Raw genomic sequence first — 22778 nt, 5'->3', positions numbered from 1 at the left:
CCCTTTGCTGCTGTTGGGAGCAGGGTGGCAACACACCAGTGTGAACATTAGTGCTGTGAGCTGAGACTTCCTCCTGGAAACATCCTACAGGGTTTTTGCACGGGGCTGATGTGTGATTGCAATCACAGGGGCAGGTTTGCGAGCTCAGATGCCCAACAAGTGCAAGAAGAAAAATCAAGGAGCACATCATCCCAGTGTCCTGTGCGACAGACTCTTCTATCATACAGCAGAAATGAGTGCCTTAGTGGCAAAGTGGCCCTAAATTAGATTTAAGGATTACTGGTTTTCTTTCATGCGTTATTTGTATCTTGGTACCAGTGTCTGCCTTTCTTCTGAGAAATGTTTAGTGGGAAATATCAGTTAACACATTTATCAATTAACTGTAGAAGTCATTGGCAAAAAAACCCCCTAAAGTTGACACTTCCTAGTAACAATGTGTATGATCAGTTAAAAAGCAGTATGGAAATGGTGATTATTATAAATGAAACAGAAAATATCTGAGTTGTCATTATAAAGACTCTTCCTTACCACTGATAAGCTGTTTAGTGATAATTGTTATTGCCGTTACTACTTTTGCAAAATATCAGCAAAATATCACAGCTTAAGGAGAATTGGTTGCTTAGTTCAAGATTCGTGTCCACAGTTTGTTAAGATGCCCAGTAAGTTTCTTTTTCAAATAGGTAGCACCCTGTGTTCATGGTTTTTATTTTTCAGTCATAGTTGTTCAAGAGTGATTTAGATTTTTAATCGAGTATGGAGTTACTGGCTTTCAGTAGGCACTGGCTTTGAGTGCTTGAGGTTGTACAGGATGCAACAGGATGTTCCATTCATATGAGTCTGTGCCAGTAATTACTTTATTTTAGGTTTTCTGGAAGCTTTGTAGGCTGGTTTTCCCTTTTTTTATACCTACTGGAGGTGTAGATTTTTAGAACTAAATTTCAAAATTGGTTTCATTCAAGAAGTAAGTTCTGCTAAAAATATTTCTTATTTAAAGCCCAGCTCTTTCTGTGGAGTACCAGCCAAAACACACACCTGGCTTAGCGAAGTGGTTTGCAGTTCGTGAAACAACACAATTTACCCTTGGTCTAACAAAGTCCTGGCAAAGGAAACGCTAGGTGATGGCTTTGCCATAGGATGGCAACAACACACTTCCCACCGTGGCACGGTTTCAGGGCAGAGCTGATACGATTTTGTGGCTCAGATGCACATTATGTTGTTCCTTGTAGTGAAATTGGTAAGAAACTATACGAATAGCACAGCACTTGATACAGGGCACTTTGTGAGGAGGGTGCACTGGCAAGGGGAGACTGAAGGCTCTGCCTAATCCTTTCCAGTGAAGAGAGTGGGCAAAAGGCTGCTGTGCCCTCTATAACTAACTGATTTGCTCCATTAGTTTTTTCAAACCCTTACCAGAGTTACTCTTACAGAGCTTTTTCAAGCTCTGTGAATGAGGCTGTGAGCCCAGCTGTGCTAGCTCCATGATCCACTAGAGCCAATAAATCTCTCCCCTGCCATGTCTCTCTCCCCCTTTATTTATCAATCTGAAAAAATACGTAGTTTTAACCTTGTGCTTATCCATATTGGCCTCAAAAACCATTAAAAAATAAACAGATATTTTCATCATCATTTTTACACCAGCCTGACTACAGCTTTGAACTTCTGTGCATGAGAGAGAGAGTGGCTAGGACCATGATATGCTCATGACCAAGATACATGCAAAGAAGGAGGCAGAGAAATAAATAGCATTTGTAACTACTTAGTTACAGTTCAGTTCCTATGTAAGCTTTCCTTTCAGGTTTTGGCAGGTGATGGAAATGACCAGTTCTGCAGGTTGGACAAAGCCCCTCTGCCTACCCTGTGCTACAGCATGGAGCATGGAGGTGGAGAGTGCGTGGACCACACTCCCTGTCCCTGCTGACCCTGCACGTTCTTCCTTACCTTCACGCACATTCAGCGGTTCATTGGTTCATAACCTTGAGGAAAATATTCTTCTCACCATACGTCCTCCCCAGTCTTCACTGGCAGTGAAGAAGATAGGCAGACTGCCAACCAGGACCGATTTAGCAAGGGGTGCTCACAGTGGTACCGGTGTAGCTGAATAACCACAAGGTTGAAATCAGTGGATTTGCAGCACTGTAATGGATGGATAATTAGGTTCTAATCATCCACAGCTGCTAGCCTGGTTAGGGTAACCTTTATTTTACTGCTGCACAGGACCCATCACTTGTCTGTCTTACTGTAGGGTAACCTTGTTAATGGGTATAATCCACTTCCAAACAGTCCTGCTATCTGGGGCCAATGTCAGACTGAAATGGAGTAATTTAGGTGTTCTCCATCAGTGGCAGCCTTTCCTCTCCCTCCTTCAACTAATGACTCTGGCTTTTTCCTAGAGGTCAGAGATACTTGTAGCAAGGACTTTTTGCTGCAGGTAGCCTTGGTGAAACATGCTGGACTCTTGCTTCAGATTCGCTTAGAGGGTTTTGAAAGGAGTGCCCAAGAAAATTACATGCTTGAGTGTGGTAATGAGAAAAAAGAAGAGAGAAGACAGGCTGTAATATTCTTTTGTGTTGCACACGTGTAGAGGAACAAAACATAGAGATAACTGATGGAGTATGCCATATCATGGCCGAGAAGTAGAAACTGCATATTCACAGGTTTCACATGGCAAGAACATGAATGGCTCAGGGCCAAGGGACGGAATCACTGAATAGTTGGCTGTTATGGGTAGTGCCTCTTCTTTTTGTGATTATTGATGTTATATAGTGTAACTGTTCAGCTAACCTCCCAGTCTGTGCTCTCTAATATCTGTTGGACAGATCAGGGAATGCAGCTGCAGATTAGACATTTGTGGTAGCACAACTGCCAACTAATTAGTGCTGCTATTTCAGGAGGAGGCAGGGTTTGCTAAGAGGCAGGGTTTGCTAAGATTATGCAGGAAAGGACAATCTGCATATCTAACTAAATGTCAGCTGGATGTGGGTAAGGCTGTCCCCTGAGCAAGAGCAACCACGACTTCTAGAGGTTCAGCAGTCTCATGCACGGGCAGCACACCAAAATCATGCATCTCCAAATTGTGGGTGAAGCTCCAGGCAATTTTTAGCTTTTCAGAGGATTATAATGACTTGCTTAAGTCAGCACAAATGCATGTCCTGTGCTGACCTGTATACCTTTGCATCATCTGGTGTGATGGATCACTGGCAATGCAGACTTTGACTCAAATAACTAGCTGTGCCCACACAGAGCCTAGTTCTGAAATGATTAATTTCTGTGTGGAGGAAAAGGTATGTGTTAGACCTCAGTATGTGTGAGAAAGCATCATGGTCTGCTGGGTAGCAAGAGTAGGACTGAGTTCTGCTCCAGTTTTGCCCTCATCACCCTCTGCTATGTATCGCTTGCTGTGACCCTGTTTGTCCAAGAAAAAGGAAGAGTAATATCTGTGACTGCAAAAATTAAGAACAATGCTTGAACAGTATTTCATTGAGCATTAAAAGTGACTTCCAAAATACTTGTTTTCTTACAGCCTTCAACCACCAGAAACTTTCCAAGTTTAGGAAGCCTATTGGAAGAATTGAAATCTGCTTTAGCTTGATAGAGTATCATTTTGAACTAGTATGATAGCCCTTCTCTTTGTTTAACTCATTAATGTTTATGGAACATCGCACAGCTCATGTCTCTGATCTAGTGATGGAAACGTGAATGTGGGAGCCAATTTGGATGGCATTTGTCTTCATGCAAATAACTGAATTTTAATTCGGTGTACTTGTAGCAGAAGCAAATTGCTGCCTCTGGGTCTGCGTCAAGCCTAAGAGTTGCTTGATTTCTGTACTGAAATCAGACTTCTCCCTCACAGTGTCCATCCAAGATACCTCTGGGATGGCCTTGACAGATACAACCCTACTTTGCTTTGCAATGGAAGAAGGCATAAGGATGTTCAACTTTTGCTTTCATACCACAGAGAAAGATGATATTGCTCACCAACAGCAGTAGCCATACCTGTAGTTTTCTTTTTTTTATATCTGTACTTCTATCAGTGCTTTCTTTAATTGAAAAGTTCAAAATCAAAGCAATTATGGTTAAACTCTCTGTGGCCTGTTCTACCTGAGCCCACTGGGAAGGGAAGTGCCCACTTCAGCTCTGAGGCAGGCAAGAAGTTGGTAACAGGTAATTTTTTATTTCCTCGTGTACATAGAAACATCAGTGGAGATTAGCATCCCATTGTATAATACCTACTATACACACAGCAAGAGAAGAGACGGGCTTAGAAAAATCATCCACTTCAAATAAAGCAGACAAAACCAGGTAGTATTATTTCTTACAGGCCAGGTATCAAGGTGCTGAGAGATTAAAATGATTATCACGAGGCTACAGAGGAAGTCTGTGATAGTGCCAGGGATTTAATTTGCTTTGGAGATACCAGTCCAGTTAAGTACCACACGAGTAACTAGTCTCTGCTGGATATTTGTAACACCCACTTACAACTTTCAACGAGAAGAATCTGTGCACTGTGTTTTTGTCATATTTTAATATAGTGATGATATTTAAGGCAAAATTGTTCTTCACTAGAGATTTCTGTGGTGTGTAGAAATGTGCATGCTAGATTTTTTTCATTCACAAAACTCAAACAAATGTTACAGTGACACATATAATGAACATCGAGCCCTGCACTTCGGTGTTTTCCATTATCCAAGGTCCTTAATTGTATAAAAATTATATTAACAAAAAACCAAAGCTCAGAATAATTATTTTGGTTTACCTTTGTCACGACTGCTATTATTAAAAATTAAAAGGGCTATTATAGACTGTTCCATTATTTGATTGACCTACCTCAGCCAATACTGCCAATATAAATGCCCAATACTGTCAAATCGTTGGAAGCTGGAGTCGGTCAGTACTCCTTTGAAAAGCATCATCCACTGTTGAAGAATTTGGCCATTAAATAATGCCTCTTCAAATACATTTGAGATGCGCGATACTACCAAAAAAGAAGCCATCAATGAAGTGTGAATAGAATACACAGACTGTCTTCAGAGCTACCTGGGTAGTGTTTTTGATTCTCGGGTAGATTTTTTAATGGTGTGAAAAATAGTATATTTTGAATTTTTTGTTGAAATTTCAGTTTTAGCTTCTCAAAAAATGTATTTGCTTTCCAGATAAAAAATTCCTTGTTTCCTGGAAACTCGAAAATACTTATAGCAACCAGGCATTTCTATTGGCTGTTTAGAGTCCTAATGAAGATGTGGGCTGATGAAGAAAGCTTTGATCAGCTCCATTTTTACTCCTAAACCCATGGAAAGCAAAAAATATTATTCTCAGGCTCTTTGGGACTCTTCCAGTGCTCCTGGCTGAGGCAGAACTCCCAAAAAAGCTGATGACAAATTTTTCCAGTAAAGAAGCCATTGGTTTGACTGTGTCTCATTATAGTCATTGTCTCATGAGGATGGAAACAGATGAGCATTGAAACAGTACTGGGATGTTTCAAAGTTCGGCATGCTCAGACAAATCTTCCCTTCTCATGTCCTTGGCAACCCCATGGAGGCCCAGAGGGGCTTTATTGGGAACAATTATGGTGGAACGAGAACAGGGTAATCAGATTCTAATGAGAGAAGGATTTCTTCCAGGGATTTCAGATACAAAATCTGCTGTGCCAGATGAAAAGGCATTTGTAACATGGACAAATTTGATCATGTGGTCCACAATAAATAGTTCAAAGCCTACCAAGGAACTACAGGTTAGGTTTTTGTGGTGTGTGCACTCATGTGAGTAAGTCTAACTCAAAATGTCAGTGAGACAGTCCCAGAAATGTGAATATTCATTTTGTTTTCCAGAATAGGCTACCAGATTCCACTGTTTGCTGGCTTTTGCATCATGTTTGTGTCAACGATCAGTAAGTATCCACATCTTATTTGGTCTGGCCCAGATGCAACTTTTAAATAAATGATCTATAATAATTATCACTAGGAATTCTTCTTGTTGACGTAGAGGGACTGATTTCCAAGGAAAATTTAAGGGTGGCTGCTCCATGTGGATGGAGGTGCTGATGAGATTTGACAAGTATGCTATTATGAACGTGCCCCAAGGAATTCATCACCTTCCATCCCACCTCAGCAGGTCTCTTCCTTAGCTGAATCTTTCTCTCAGGTTCTTGTAATCTGAAGCGGTGCTCAGACAGTTTTAAACTGGTAGCCATGGGAGGGCTATCAGCCATGAGAGGGCTATTTTGCAGGGACCTTAACAACTGGCTGTTGTAGGGGTTTATCAGAAAGATCGTGAGGCTGCAGTGGCTCACGAGTAGAATATGAGTCAACAGTATCATAGCGTTGCTAAACATCACTGTGGGATGTGCAAACAGCAGCATAGCCTGCAAGTCAGCTGAGATAATTTGTCTGCTCTAATGGCATTGATAAGGCTTCAGCTGCTGTTTTATGTTCGGTTTTGGCATGGCACTTAAAGTTGTGGCCCAGAGGGAAAGCGTACAGAGGAGAACATCAAGGATCATTAGAAGCCTGCGAGGAACAATGAAAGAACTGGGTTTCCTTCAGGAGGCAGATGTAAGACATATCAGAGTCTATGACAAAAAGGAAGGGAACAGTTTTCCACGTACATAAGAGAAGGAATAATGAGCTTAAAACTGTATCATCAAGGGGACTGAAGTGCTGGAGAAAATTACCTGGTCTTAGCGTCACTGACAACTCTGCATTTTAGGAACATGTTAGACAAATTTTGGTTGGGATGGAGATAAGAATAGTAAGCCTAATTCATGGCAGAGGGGAGTACTGTTGATTTGCTGGCATACTTTCTTCTTTTATTTTTCTTGATTTTCTCTGTCCACGTGGGTAGGGATTTTTGTAAGACCTGGTGAAAAGCCCGAGAGGCACAATGCCGCAGGGCAGGTGGGAGAAGTGCATGTGGATCTTGGGTTTAGTTGGTGCGCAACAGCTTCCCCCAGCTATAAGCTGTCTGGCAAAATTCTTTAGGTGGCCAACAGATAGGAGCTTTAAACAGTTTTTAAAAATTCACTGTAGATTTGATGACAGTGACTGTGACACAGGCTCTACAGAGACTTGCTTGGGTTTCTGGGACACTCCTACTTTACAGTGTTGTGGATGGGGAATTTAGCTGGCCTGATGACTGCAGCATCCAGGGGCTCTTTCCCAAAAGGCGGAGTGAAGCCCAGGGTAAAATCTCTTGGGGAGAGATAGAGAGACACCTTTTCTGGCGCAATCTCTCTGGTGAGCTGCCGTTGGGAGGATCAGGAACCTCCTACAGCCCTTGAATGGGTGGAGCTGGCTTCCCTGCACCTTCAGCCAGCTGTGCTGCACAGCATCTATTGCAGAGCTGCCAACACCGGGGTAAAACTTCTCTCCACCCATTTGCTTATTGGAGGAAACATCGGTGTGTGCATGCACGCGGGTGCGTGTGTGTTAAATCCTGCTTTCCCTGAATGCCTGGAGCTTCAGACTGGGCAGCCTTAAATGAAGCAGTGTGAGGAGGCAAGGCTGGAAATAAAGGTCTTATTACTTCTTCTGTGTGCTGCTGAATCAGAGCAGGATGTAATCAAATTCTAAGTAATTAGTTAAAACTGCTTGTGCCCTTGCATTCGGTGTTACCAGGAGGCTTAGACCCCTGAGAGCAATTCAACACTGACACATCTAAATGCAATAAGGGAAAATAATGCAGTTAGCATTGAAAGTGGCACAAGTCACTGTAAACACTTGACTAAATTGCATGAAGTTTTTGTGATCATTTCAAGAAATCTAACTTTTTAACCTAGTTAGAGTTAACCTAATTTTAAAAAAATTACCTCTGTTTTTCCTGTAGTGTTTGCCTTCTCAGGAAGCTACACATTACTGTTTATTGCCAGGTCCCTTCAAGGAGTGGGTTCCTCCTGTTCTTCTGTGGCAGGTAAGAGAAGAGATGATAGAGTAAAATACAGATTGCTGATTCTGTCATTTTTAGTAATTTTCTAAATTGTATTTTGTCTGCAGTTTCAAGAATTAATACCAAACTATTCAATTAAATCAATTTCACTTTTTTTCTGTCCCTTTCATATAAAGTAGCTCAAAAGCAAATGTCTTTTCAGACGTCCTTGGTATTTGGGTTTTGGTAAGCTAGAGCACCAAATGAACTGCACTCTCCCTGGGATTTCTGTATGTGCATCTTCAACATTTTACATTCATTTTTAGCCATTTTAAAGGTCATCAGGAACTTATGTTGGTACTTACTGTAGTAGGGATAGCAGCTCTGTCTGTTACTGAAATTTCTGTTATAAAATGTTGTTTCCAAGGACTTACCGTGCTGTCTGCCAGTTTGGACTCAGGTTACCTGTACCAGATTTCCAATACACGGTTATAAGTTTTAAATGAGTAGGTGAAATGGAGTATGGGTTTTCAGCCCAAATTATTCAACCACTTCTGAGGCTGAAACTGGAGGAAATATGATTTCTTAATGTTAGAACATTTCACAATCTTTCCTTTGAAAAAATTCCCGTGAGAGCAGCAGGAATATAATTTTGGCTTGGGAGGGGAGGTGCAGAGAGCTTTTTGTCGAGAATGCGTCTTTTGGCTTCCTCAGGAAAATTCCCCCTTCCAAGTTGGACTGGTCTATAAGCAGAGCTCACATACACTTCATAGAAACTTAACAAGAATTTGGCAGCTGGATTCCTCCTAGGTTCCTTTTGCAGGGATTTTGCTCCAGCCCACATCTGGGCAGCGCTGCTTGGGGCAGCTGGGGAGATGCAACACCTCAGACTGAGCTTTCGAACTGGGAGCAAGAAGCACCTTGTGCTTAAGATGCGTTGGAAGCTGTGCAACAAGCACTAGTTAAGCGGAGAGATTTAAGCCTGGATGAGTAGTGGGAAGCGTGGGGATGTGGCTACGGGAGCAGGCAAGGGCTGGGATGAGGAGCCAGGGATGGGGAAGGCAAAGACAAGCAGGAGGGGTAGAGACAAGAAAACCCATCTTTTTTCTTCGTACAAGTTAAGGTTACAAGTCAAGCTTTCCAAAGAGAAGTCATGCCAGAATCAAAATTATTGTTCAACTTTAACTCACTCCCTGTGCAAGTATGTACTTTGCGATACAGTTCTTAGTGAGTACATGACTTTTTTTTTCACAGACAACCTGCAAAATAGAGCAGAAAAGGCCAGGAGACCATCTAGTCCACCCCCTTCCTGAAGGCAGGATCAGCTTTGTATCTGTCATTCCTCACGCATACTTGACAAGCATGTTCTCAGAAGCCTCCAGAAACGCCCTCAGCATCTAGCTTTGTGCTTAACTACCTTTACTATCAGGAAGTTTTTTCTGATGTCTCATCTAAAGCCTCTTTACTGTCATGTAAACCCATTTCTGCTTCCCATACTTGAGAGAACATGAAGAACAGTTTCCTTTCTTTATCTTTGTGGCTCTTTTTTGTATTGCAAGACTATTATCACATCTCACATCGGTTTTCTCCTCTCTGGTTTTAAATTGAAAGTCTTGCAGTTGTCCCTCAGATATTTTTCTAAGCCTTTGCTCATCCTCATTGCTCTTCTCTGGATAGTCTCCAGTCACCCCCACCTTGCTTCCTGTGCTGCAGCAGAACCAGACCCAGCACTCAAAAGAAGCTCTGACTCCTTGCAAGGGCCAACGGCAGTGAGGGTCACGTCACGTATCTCACAGGCAAAGGAAGTTTTCTGTAGCATTGCTGCCAGTCGTTTACCCCCTCTTCACTTCTGCATGTAGTCATTCCTACCTATGTGTAAAACTTTGTGTTATCTTCTTTGTATTGCCTCCTATTTTTCTCCAGAATATTTCCCCAAATCTCACAAATTCATTGTGGATTCCGATATCATTCTCCAACTTGGTCTTCAACTGTTCATGCAAACAATTTGATGTCATCCACAATTTTCAATAAGCATGTTAATCCACACAGGACCTCTGCTCTTTTGATGCACATGATGGACGGTATTCACTTAATGATAAATCATGCAATATTTTATTTTCTTTTTCTGTGTAGCTGTGGACCTTATTTATTGAGTCCTACTTAAGCCTTGATTTGAAAACAGAATTACTAATTTCTATGAGGACTCTTCTGCAGCATTTACGTCTACAGTGTCCGAGTGCTTCACAAAAACACAAATGAATTAGGCTTCATGTTTCCTTTTGTGAAATGAAGGTTCATCATCAAATGCAGAAGTGAGGCACGTGAAGATAAAGGTCAAAAGAATCCTTTAATTTTGGATGCTGCACTTGAAATACTCATTTTTAAAGTACTCAGCTCTACATAATCCCTTATGCCCAAAGCACAGCTAGCACTGACCACAGTTATAGCTGTGAGTGGTCAGCAGATCTTTGGGTCAAGTGCCCGGAGTATAAATAACAGATAGTGAATACTTGTCAAAAGCTTTGGTTCTGCTAGTTGAAAAGCATCATCTAAAAGCTCTGTGACAAAGACAGGGACAAAGAATCTAGCGAATCAGGGCATCATTAAATTACCTGAGTAATACTGTAAAATAGGACATGGTCTTGGAGACCATTTACATTGCCACACCCCCTTTTGCCTCAAAGTGTGTTCTATGGGGAGGGAATATACATATTTATATATTTTTTATATATATATATATATATATATATACACACACAGATACCTGCTATCATCTCTGTATAATGTTTAATAGGGCTGGCAAATGATAACCATAAACTGTAGTACACAGATGCCTAATTTTGTGGTTTGCTTTTTCCTTTTTTTTTTTCTTTTTAATTTTAGGGATGGGTATGCTCGCCAGTGTATATACAGATGATGAAGAGAGAGGCAACGCAATGGGAATTGCACTAGGAGGCCTTGCTATGGGAGTATTAGGTCAGTGAGTTGGAGGCTCTGCTGGCAAGAGAAACCACCCCCCAGCCTTCCCAAAGCATGTACTTGTGACCTAAGAAAGCAGCAGCAGAGTCTCACTGAGTGTGACATTATCGTGCCATCTCCAGATTAGATTCATGGTGCCTGTTAAGAATATTGTTTTCCCCACAGCAGCATATTTCTTATGCGGATACATATGTCAGGCAATAATCTCTGAGATGTTTGGGTTTTGTTTACATGGAATAGTATTTTGGGGAGTGAAGAATATGGTTATTGTCAGGATCAGTGAGCTTTGTGGGGATTTTTAAATTGAGCTTTTTGGTCACTGAGTGCCAATAGCAGGATGCCTAAACGCTTGCAGATGATGGTTGTTCGGAGTCAGAGATGTGGCTTCACAGCTGTGTCCTTTCTTTCTCCCTGGCAGTGGGCCCACCTTTTGGGAGCGTCATGTATGAGTTTGTGGGGAAGAGTTCTCCTTTCCTGGTGCTGGCAGCACTAGCTCTGTTAGATGGAGGTCAGTAAATACGAAGAGTCAATATCGCCATGTAGCACGTGCCTTTCATGTTACTACCATCTAACCCCCTTCTTGAAGAAATGTTACAGTATTGATTTCTTTTCGCAGCTGTTCAATTATTTGTTCTGCAGCCATCCAGAGCACAAGCAGAAGTAAGTATTAAGGTAAAACACTCTAGGCAATGGATGACACTTTGCCTTTCCTAATCCCAAGCTTTTGTTTCACAGAGTCAGAAGGGGACACCGTTACTGACACTTTTGAAGGACCCATATATCATTATTGCAGCAGGTACCAGATCCTTTTTTTTTTTCTTTAAACCAACTGCTGGTGTTATACCTGGCATCCTGGAATGCCTCAGGCTGAGCTGGTTTAACAATATTGTCATATGCTGCTTTCATTTACATGAAGCTCAAAGAAAAAATAATCTGTTAGTAATACAGGATGAATATACCAGTAGACACATAGCAGACAGAAAGTTTGAAATGTAGGTGGCTTTCCAGCTGAGAGGACACTAGGGACTTGCAGTTGCCTGCTAAGGCAATGAATTGCTGCACCGTACTGAGATGTGGCCATGAAACTTTCTATGAGGCAAGTGAACAGGGCCAAGGCTTTTGGGGGGAGGGATTGCCAGCACATTGCAGGCAGGCGTAGGGAATAACACTGAACTTCGCTTCCGTTTGAAGAAGGAGTGAGTTTGGTCTCTAGAGCGTGGATTATATTTCAGAAAAGGGCTGGGTGGAATGGCGAGTGGTGTTTGGTATTACATGGATCGTTTCTCTAATTAGTCTTTCTGTCTCAAGGGAAGTTTGCCTTTTTGCGTTGCATTTTGTTGAATGTTTATTCTGAAGGTTGTAATTAAGCCCGGCCCTTTTTAATGTTCATAAAATATCTGAAAAGAGATCTAATTTTTTACAGGTTTTTTTCCTTAATCCTAACCTGCTTGTCCAAGAAAGCAATTCTTCCAGGCGTGTTTTGAGTTTGCTGATTCTTGGTGGTGTTAGGGAATGGCCATTACCCTAACTCTTTGGCTAGACACAGGTCAAGCTGTGACTAAAGTTATACACACACTTTTGCTTGAGAACTTCTTGGAGCATTAAAAGACCTTTTCATAGAATAAAAATATTTGAGGGAAAAGAGTAGCAAAGGCAGTACCTGTCATAAGAGATCAGATCTATCATGCATCTAATTCAGTACCTTGTCTCTTACAGTGCTTAAAGCAGGTGCTGCAAGGTGAGGTTCATCTAGTATATAAAGTAGATTTCTGGAGAAAAATGTAGTCCCTGACAACATCTAATCTGTGACAGAACTTGGTTTAAACCACAAAATATGATCAGGGGACTGATTTCAAGGAGCGCTTTGCTTGACTAAGTCTTAGCTGCTCATGCCAAACTACTAGTCTTAGCCGAGGAAGAGAAAAGGTACCAAAGACCATGGATACCACTATTTTGACCATGTCCCATGTCTGCTAAGAGCAGGAATGGACTTTGTTCCCATTTTCTAACACATTTGCATGGCATTCAATATCTGCAGCTATTCTCTTCTCTGAAGCTGTTTCAGCTGATGTTTTGGGGCTCTGTAAAGCAGGGCTGCACAAATAGTCTCAGGGCAGCAAAGTAGTGAAAAGATTCAGGGCTGGGTAGCCTGGAATCAGGACAGTGTGTGTCAGAGAGACCGTACCCTTCTGCCCTGGCTCTTTTTGCCTCTTGCTGCCCTGCACGTGCCTGCAGGGACTGCCTCCTGTTTCCCCTTCCCATCTTTGATCCACAGCGGCTGGGCTTGACCAGAGGAAGGGAAAGGAAGGATGTACGGAGGGATAGAACGTAAAAACCCTCTCTGTTCCGATCCTTCCTGCTCTTGCCAACTGCTCTGGGTGACCTGTCCCCCTCCCACCAGGCATCATGCCCAGGATCTGAGAGAGTCCCTGTGGTGGGTTACCAGCAGGGTTGGGTACAGCACCCAGGGCCTCTGCCTCAGGACAGAGTCTGCCCAGTGCTTTGACAGTACGGATGGTGCTGATGTTCTATAACCTCAGCCTCTTCTCCCCTTCTTTATTTCCCTTGCAGACCAAATTTGTTTTTTTCAGAGCCGAATGCCAAATACCAACTATAAATTCAGCCTTTTATCTGGCCTACCAGTGCACTCAGTCCAAATGCAGATTTCTTGATGCACCAGGAATACACTTTAAATGTTAATTGCTTCAGTTTGGAAGTTGTTGCTTTTTACAGTGAAAGGGGTCTGAAAGTTTCATTTGCTCTCCCTTACCCCAGGGAGTTCAGTGTTTTCCTTGCTCTGTTTTCTAAGATGGGAACTTCTGATCCTGATATTAACAGGGAAGGGTGGGTAAGGGGTTGGTTGGGACGGCAGAGTTAGCTCCGTGCTCTGACACCTTGAGGCAATCAGTCAAGGCATCATGCCACACTTCTCCATATCTAAGCCAGGATAACATGTCTTCTGCTTCACAAGGATGCTGTGAATGTAAATGTCCCACACTGTGTACAATGTTCAGATACAACGATTAGAGAGGAGAAGGTTAAAAGTCCCATTGGGTTTGCACTGCTCAGGGCGATTAGAGGTTTTGAATGGCTTTTAACGACCTCATTAAAAAATTGACTGCATCTCTAGTGGGCTGACTTGTTAACCACAAGTAAAAACCAGGGCCAATTTAGGCATGCTGCAAATGGACTAACAGTTTAAGTGTTTCTTACACTCTCGATTTAGGTACACTAATTTCATGGTATAAATTCAGATTCAATCTCCTGAGCATGCGTCATACACTTGAGTCATAATTGTTTGTATTCTCAAAGTACAAGCACTTTCTGACCTATTTGGCTTATCTATAGCACAATATTAGTCTTTAACACAAGGTGTCTTGAGCTCCAGCATGGTGTTCCTCTCTCTCTGAAAGTGTGACTTTCAACATTGGTAACCCATGTTGCCCGTGAGTTAATAACGTCGACTGCCAGAACAGACAGGAGGCCAGTGTTTTCATTCACTCACTGTATATCGCAGTCCTACTGCCCAGTCGCCTTCGGTGCCTTTGCTATTGCAGCTATTGCAGTAGCTATTGCAGGATGCGCTGTGGCCATTCCTGTTGAACATCCACTTCCCAGGCCAGGTGGGGAGGTCATAAAGATGTGAGCATCAGAGGGACAGCCCAGCTGATATGGCACGCTCAGATGAAAACCTCTGCAGGAGAAAGGAAATGTGAGCAAATATAGACTCTGCCTCCTATGTGGATTGCGTCAGAGGCGATGCTTCAGAGTCAGTGCCATCAGTACTCACTGACCCAGACAAAAGAAATGTTACCGACGCTTTTTGTCAGTGCTGGTAGGAGCTCTGTGAATGAAGTCAACGGCATTCTTGCAGCCGGACCTCACTGACAGGGATTAGAGAAACGTTAGGTGCTACTGGCTGACAAAGTTGCATTGACAGGCAAGTTAGTTTAAATCATCAGATCCAAAAAACAAAGTTCAGGCAGATGTCATCATGAGCATATGGGTTCTTGAGAAGGCGTGCAACAGCTTTTCACTGGGTACCTGCTTTTTCACAGAAAAATACCAGCGATGTCTATGGCACTCTGCCAAAAGCCAAGTGGGTTCTCAGCCGCGGAGGTGGGATCCAGCTGGAAGGTTGTAGTTTCACACCTTCTGGCCAACGCAGGACGTTTTATCTAATTGAAATAAGAAACGATGTAGGATATATGCCCTTGAGACATGGCCCTCTAAAGAGAGGTCAGGTCCATGCAAGACAGAGGAAAAAAATATTTTATTTTCATTTGGGGAAGCTTTGCTAAGGTAGCACTGTATTGGATTTTGCCCTGAGTTTGCAGAGTACCAGCTCAGGCTCTCACTTTTCTCTTGGGGTACCTCCTAAAGATCTGAAGTACCTTTTTCACCAGGTACCTGAGTACTTTGGTAAGCTCTGGTGATGCTTCCTGACCTAATGAGAAGTAGATGCAACACACACATGCACGCACACCTGTTTCTCATCTCTTTGTGAAGTTTGTTAAGAGTAGAATAAGACCTGTGCTATTTAAGCCATCTCTGTTAGAAGGGCCCTGCTTCCTCTGGCTGCACTTTGTGTGGCCTGAAATCTTTTTCCAGCATCAAGGAAGCTGCTTGAGTGTGGCTGATTTCACTCGGAAGAGGGCAGCCCCGAGGTGTTTAACTGGGGCTCTTGACACTAGTGGGAGCTTGCAGCAGAGTGGAAAGGTTAGCTTTAGATCTAACCTTTCATCTTTGGGGTAAAGCAGTACTGAACTGTTGCTCTATGCCCTGGGAAGGGAGTGAGCCAGCGAGCCTGCAAGTTCATTTTAGGAATTGTAGGTACACAGTCTAATATATTCTGACAGGTTTGAGCAAAGAATGACATCAGTGCTCATTTGTTTTGAACTGTATGATGAGGAACTTGTTCCAGGAGAAATAATGTTTCACTGGCCTCAGACAAAATTAAGCTTTTTTTAAAAAAAAAAAAGTAAAAATTGGATGGTAAATGACTGTAAGGGTCTAGAATATTTTTCTAAATATCAGAGATTGTAAATATTAGGAAGAGAAGTGGGAACACAGGTTTGAGGTTGTCACTTCTAGTGACTTCCAAGCTCCCTTGAAAGTCATTTTGTAAGGGATTAGCAGAGGGGACGTGTCCCGTTGCCCTGCATTAGGCTTTGACTGTCTTGGGTTCTTTTGAGTAAGTGGGAAAGGCATCTTCAAGCCAAAGAAATACCATGGGGGTTAATAATCCCTGCACTAAAGCTGAAGTGCCCTACTGAGGATAGACGAACTTGACACAAACCCACTGGAGTCTGGATCCGCAGGCGGTGGCATAGGGCAGAGCTGAGCCAGCAGGCAAGACTGAATCAGCACTTCCACCGCCTGTTATCCTTTGCGTCTGGCTGACTAAAGGTCCAGAAATTCAGAAGAGATCTGGAGGCATTTGAAATTCATAGGGCTGGGCAAGCTCAGCCAGACCCATGCTTTGCTGCATGTACTTACTGGCTGCTAGCTATAGGATCTCGACACAAAATTCCCTTTTGTAGGGGATAGACATCTCTGTGGTTGTCTCTTGGTATTTTCAGGATCAAGACCTCCACATCTCATCATCGTCGTTCTCAGATGATGGAGGCATAGGGTCAGAGCCTGTGCCTCTTGCACAACAGGGCTCCGGTTTTGCCCCAGGAGACTAGATAAAGACCAAAAGATTGTAGTTTTAGCTAATCATTTGTACAACAGTCAGACCTCATGAACTTTCTAAATGTCATCAAGCTCACTGCAAACTTTCACGTTATGAAAATAGTTTAACCTTTATTGTAGAATTTCTAGGAGAATAGAAATATACAGAAAGTTAGTTTTCGGTGATTTTACATTCTGTTCTATTTAACATTAATCAACATCTGACGCATGACAAATAGGACTGTAAAAAGTGCAATGTTTTGTGTAAAAGCATCCATTCGTTGCATGACTTTTTGTTCATAGTCAAAAGCAGTAATTACTACTACTTTTTTTTCCTCCCCTTCTTTCTCTAAGGATCAATCTGCTTTGCAAACATGGCTATTGCTATGCTTGAACCAGCTTTACCCATCTGGATGATGGAGACCATGTGTTCAAAAAAATGGCAGCTTGGTAAAGTACAGTATATTATTTGCATCTCTATATTTTGTCTAATGACTGTCTCAGGTCCGGTCCTGTTAATGATGGTCTCCTTACATGCTTCAGGGTAGTAATTTTTTCTTTACTATCTTTAAATTGTCAGTGTTATACCTGCGCAATTGCAAACATTGGTCTGTAAGAAAAATAGGTAGTGGATTGATGTTATTGCAATAGAGGCTCCGGTGAGGGGCAACACTCACGCTGCAAGGAGAAGTAGATGCAGGCAGCCACGGCACTGTGCTTGTCCTGGCTCCTTTGGGAGCCCCAGCCACGCATCTGGCAGCGAGCGTTGGCTGGGGCAGCTGCAAGATGCCTTGTGAGCCGCAGAGCCAGCCCGGCGGGGCAAAACATGTTGTTTGGGGTTTTTCCCAGAGGGAATCCTTCCTCAGTTCCCAGTTTGAATTGCCAGGAGCAGGCAGCCACAGAAATCTACAGCAGGTACGCTATGGTGCAGAGCACGCCCACGACAACACATGCTCCTTCCAGGGCTGCTCCTGGCAATGTGTGGAAGAGGGATGGATTTTACTTAAAATGTAGCCACCGAGGATATGAGAAGCATTTTCCCTTCAATCTGATAGATTTGACACCCTTTCAGTGGTTATTTAGTCATCCCATTCAACAGAAAGCAATGGGAGAGCCCCAACTTGGACCACCTTATAGCCTGTAACACAGTCTCGGGAAACCAGTGTCCACAGGCAAACTAGGAATTTGTCCCATGTATCAGGTTAGACTGGAGAGTAAAACTGGGGCAGTTACTTTCTCCCTGAGATGAACAAGGGGGAGAAAAAAAAAAAAAAAAAAGAAAAATGATCTAATTTCCAGTGAGTGTCAAACTGTGTGCGGGAGGTTGATGTGAATCGCCTTGGGTGGGGGGTGCCTGGCCGTCACGTACCACAACGCATAGTGCTGATCCTCTGTATCGATCTGACGTTTACCATTTTAATGGTTTGTAGGAAAGAGTTACCGTTGCGAACACAACATATATTTGATAATGTTAACTGGTGTTCTGTATCGTGTCATTTCATTAGGGTATTTTTTAGTATCAATATATGGCATTTGAAAGAAAAAGGAAAATTCTTAATGAAAATGATGTTCAGCTAGCATCCGACTAATATCCCTACTCTACGTTAATGTAGGTGTCCCCATGCCATAGAGAAAGCACAAACCTTCGTTCTTATTAATGCAAACCCAGATCTAGGGTGGCCATAGCTAGCAGTCCTTAATGTGCTGCTGTACTGTTGAACACGGTAATGACTGCTGGCTTGTAATATAACAAGAAAACAAAATTAACGCACAAACTTAGATATTTTAAACCTCACGAAGAAAAAGAAAGATTGCTTATCTACCTTCCTCACTAGAGTTTCATATTACTGGTGCAATAGAAGTGAGATTTACAAATCTCTTAGTTGAATAGAGATTCCTAGAAGGAAAATATGCATTTTAAATTAAGGCTAATTTTACCCCTTAATGATATAAGTAATTGACTCCATTACACTTTGTCTGATTTGACAGCATTAATTAAAGTTTTTAAGCCTCTTAAATTATATCTTGAACTGCAGGGTTTTAAGCAAATGATTATCTTATGCAATTTGGAGATCCAGCTGTTTGAAGCATGATCTGAAGAAGGTATAAAAAACCTTGATTTGCTCAATTAATGTTACTGTGCATAAAGCTTATTTAGAATATTATGGTTCTGCTTCAGTATACCACAGCTTACACACCAACCTGCAAGTCTTATTTAACAAGCCTTTGGGGTATTTTTTTTACAGTTGTCAAGCTCTGCTATATGTGACTATTTGGTATAGAAAGATAGCTCCAAGCAGTACCGAAGTAGCTGCGGTTACACAGGTGAAAATGTTTCCCCAGCATCACCATTGTAACCCACAAGGATTTTAATCACAGGATATTGCTGGGCTAAAAATTACCTCTCAATTTTTTTCTTATGAATATCAGAGAGATAGGAAGGAAGATGGATAGGCAGGAAATGAGAAAATCTATGTTGCCTTGGTGAAAGATGAGGAGCATATACACTTAAAGGAAATGGTTTGATTGTGCACTGTAATGTCACAGCTGCTTTCTAAATCTGAATTACCTGATTTAACAATGACCAAATGAAGGCTTGTCATGGCATGCACTAATTTGTCAGACTTTCCCAGTCTTGTCAGGTTTTCCAGCTTTTTTTTTTTTCTTAAGAAGATGCAAAATGTAACAGGAACAACAGAGAAACTCTGTGTCTTATTTCTTCCAAGACCCATCCAACTCCATTCCGCAAGGACGCAGCATTAAGCACAGCCACGCTGCTCCTCTGCCTCTCGGATATTTTTCATGCAACGTCTTCTCCTCAGAGGCAGTCCCTGCTCTCACCCACGCCTGCATCGTCCTCCCTGGTGCTCTCCAGGCAGCCGAGGCAATGGCACCCCGCGCTCTCCGTTAGCATTTCTTCCTTTGACATTGCCCCTCCGGCTGGGTCCTGCCCTGCGACTGACGTGTAGGGAGAGGATGAATCCTCAAGTACAGGCTGTAATTGGCTTTTAAACCAGAGATATTTCTGGCCACCACGCAGCCAGCATCTACTCCAGATACGGCTGCTGCTGTGGAAACTCAGGACTAGAAAAAATTCCTGGTCCCAACAGTATGTTTTTCCGAGTGGATGTGAGGGAGATGGGAGGGTCCAGGTACCCTCCCATCAGGGTCAGAAGGGATTTACTCGGGTGTCCTCATCTGCAAGTCGTTACAGATAATTAGTTTTTGTAATTTAAACCAACAACTGATTTTTTAAAATTAACTTTTACTGTAAATATATTGGCTAAATAATTTCAAAACCATGATTTTAAGGTTTCTTCACCTTTACATTATTGATATATGCTTGGCTTCAGTCGCTGCTTGACCAAGGACCATATTGCGACATTACAAACTTGCCTATAACGTGAGGCCTCACGGCATTCACAGGCACGGAGGGGGACCGTGACTTGCAAAGCCACAGCAGCAGTCCTGCTGTCCCCTCCTCCAGGGAGGGATTCACCCACCCTGGCCATTCTGGGCTTGCTGCATGTGCTGAGCATATGCTCCATAAGCCACGCAACCGCGAAAGAGTTGCTTTCCTTGACCTATCCCAAAGCTTATAGTAGTTAGATATAAACTTTTTGCTCTTTGTTGTTCCGTCCCCTCTCCCATACCACTTCTTGTAGCTGATGCTGAAAAACTCTTTTCAAAGGCGTCACATTGCTCCTGCATTTCATAGATGATGTCCTTAGATTTCATGAGAAGGCTACAACAAACAGGATATTTGATTTTTTGGGGCTATGCACAAAGACGCTATTAGATGCGTTCAAATCAAAATTGCAGTGTCTGGAATTTATTAGTTTCTTCTAACACTTCACTAAAATCCTTGCTGATAAAAAATCTCATTCATATTTTTCAGGCGTTGCTTTTCTTCCAGCTAGTATCTCTTATCTCATTGGGACTAATCTTTTTGGGATACTTGCGCACAAAATGGGAAGGTAGGCTTAATTTAAAAATACTAATAATGTTCCAGTCTGTTCCTCTACCATTTTCAGTGTTTCCCAGGGCAGTTTGTTAATAGTGGAAATTATTAAAGCTTGTTCTATAGTAGCAAAATAGCTTTTTTGGACATGTTGCTACTTTGGTTGTGTAACTCAGCACTCCAGACATGACTTTGAAACATTCAAGATCATCTCTAACATCTCAGTATCACCGATCTCTGAGTGACGTTTCTTCTTTGATAGGTGGCTTTGTGCTTTACTTGGGATGCTAATCGTGGGAATAAGTATTTTATGCGTAAGTAGAAGATCATGTATCTTTCAAACCATCTAAATGTTCGTGTGTTCATCTTCAAATATGTGCTTTCCCCATGAGATTTTGCTGAAGTTTCTGCTTTATGATACATTATTAAACAATGTGTAGTTAATAGGTTCCAGATCAGAGTTTTGAGTGCTTTCAAATTTCAGGGCTTCAATTATTTTGAAGGAAGACTGGCTCTGAAAGGAGGAGGATGATCCTTTTTTTGAGCTGTCACTCAACAGTTTATTCTTGCTCATAATAGTAAGTGTGCCAGTGGTTTCATGGCACAGTTGTCTGAAACAGTAGCCCAGAACAAGGATCCAACTCTAACTTGCACATCTGTACCAAGTGTGCCACAACTACTCTGAGAATTTACCTTAGAAAAAGAAAACTAACTTCATTAGCATGTGCAGTGTGACTTAATTAACTGCCTGAAATTTCATTTATAGGTACCGTTTGCTAAAAACATTTATGGGCTGATAGCACCAAATTTTGGAGTTGGATTTGCCATTGGTAAGAAAAATTCCAATGACTTCTTACCATCTGTTTGTTATGTAAAAATGATTTTATATGAAGTTACACAGAAAATTTGGTTCGTTGTCATTCTGATCTGACAGTAGTGAAGCCTAAGCTGTGGCCCAAACTGGTAGGCAGAGCAAGAAGGATTAAAGGACGGTGCTCAGGCAGTTTAAACCAGGCTGCTGTTAGGCAAGCTGGATTCTGAAGTCTATCCAGAATCGCTCCATTGACCTAAACAGATTTTTCAAACTGTCCATGAATTTATACCTTGTTTTCTTGAATAAAGCAATGCACTGCCCAAAACCCAGTCTGTTGTTCACAGAAAAAAAAAAAAAAAAGGCTTAAAGTTTTGTTCATCGACAGGAATTCCCAAGGCCACGCACATGTACTCTTTTCCAAGTAATATGTGAACTTTGCTTATGCTGGACCACGCAGTCAGGCTGGAGTGGGGGTCATGGCTTGGATTTTAGCACTTGGCTGGTCAGCAAATGTTCTGGGGCATCCTCACGCATGAGGGATGTGTAGTTAGGAAAGAAGTTACAGGCAGAACTACAAATCCCCAGTATCTCAGCAGTTTTGTCTCATGCTGTTTCTTGCTAGCAATGAAAGTGTGGCTCAAAAGACATGTTGGAACCACCATAATGATTTTGATTGACTGGAGGCTAATGCAATCTTTTAGGCCTAAAGTAAGCGTAAGTTTGTACAAAGTAATTTTTCCCTAAATGAAAGGTACTTGGCTGGTAATGTGAGACAGGAGCCTTTGCACAGACAGTTACTGGGAAGCGGTTGGTAGGCTCTAAGCTCACATCTCTGTTGTCCTCTGGCAAGTGTCACATGTACGCATCTATACACGTCCATCTGTGACCTCAGACACAGTAAAGACCTTAAAAAGCATGGATAATACAGTCTATTTGAACACGAATCTTTTGCTTATTTAAGAATAAGCATCCTTTTAGTTGCTTTTGCATCCCTTTTTAGCACATAGTTGGCCAAGACATTAAAAGAAAAAAAAAAAAAAAGGCAGTATTTTCCTGAAATATGTTTCCCTCCCTCACGACCAGGAATGGTGGACTCCTCCATGATGCCAATTATGGGCTACCTCGTAGATCTGCGTCATGTGTCAGTCTATGGCAGCGTGTACGCGATAGCTGATGTTGCCTTTTGCATGGGCTTTGCTGTAGGTAAGTTTGGCTTTTTCCTGCCTATAATGCACCTGACAGTTAAGAGAAATCTGCTACGATGGTAGGTGTGAATCCCAGTGGCACTCGCAAGCTTTATGAGCTGGGGTGGTTATTTTCTGCAAGAAACCAGAAGCAGAGGGAAAGGACGCAGGGAACTGTGTTTGGCATCTGTTCCCCTCCTCTGCCGCGATGCTGTGCTCAGCTTCGTTAGCTGTAAGAGGCTTGAAGGCGGCAGGCACCGAACAAGTAGGATATCCCTAGGAAAGAGGTCTTGCAACATTTAAAACT

General features: G+C 42.3%; 1 protein-coding gene across 1 annotated transcript in view; it reads left to right on the top strand.

Annotated features, from left to right (window-relative positions):
• The window catches only part of SLC18A2 (solute carrier family 18 member A2), a 31588-nt gene that overhangs the window by 4185 nt on the left and 4625 nt on the right, over nt 1-22778 (top strand). The window contains exons 3-13 of the mRNA XM_075504046.1: nt 5826-5884; nt 7819-7902; nt 10741-10833; nt 11255-11344; nt 11453-11496; nt 11572-11632; nt 16867-16962; nt 20411-20489; nt 20736-20787; nt 21240-21303; nt 22371-22490. Of these exons, the coding sequence (XP_075360161.1) occupies nt 5826-5884; nt 7819-7902; nt 10741-10833; nt 11255-11344; nt 11453-11496; nt 11572-11632; nt 16867-16962; nt 20411-20489; nt 20736-20787; nt 21240-21303; nt 22371-22490 (842 nt within the window). The remainder of the gene's footprint in view (nt 1-5825; nt 5885-7818; nt 7903-10740; nt 10834-11254; nt 11345-11452; nt 11497-11571; nt 11633-16866; nt 16963-20410; nt 20490-20735; nt 20788-21239; nt 21304-22370; nt 22491-22778) is intronic.

This window comes from Mycteria americana, chromosome 6 (genome assembly GCF_035582795.1).
Source record: "Mycteria americana isolate JAX WOST 10 ecotype Jacksonville Zoo and Gardens chromosome 6, USCA_MyAme_1.0, whole genome shotgun sequence".
NCBI lineage: Eukaryota > Metazoa > Chordata > Aves > Ciconiiformes > Ciconiidae > Mycteria > Mycteria americana.
This window is presented reverse-complemented; position numbering and strand designations above follow the sequence as displayed.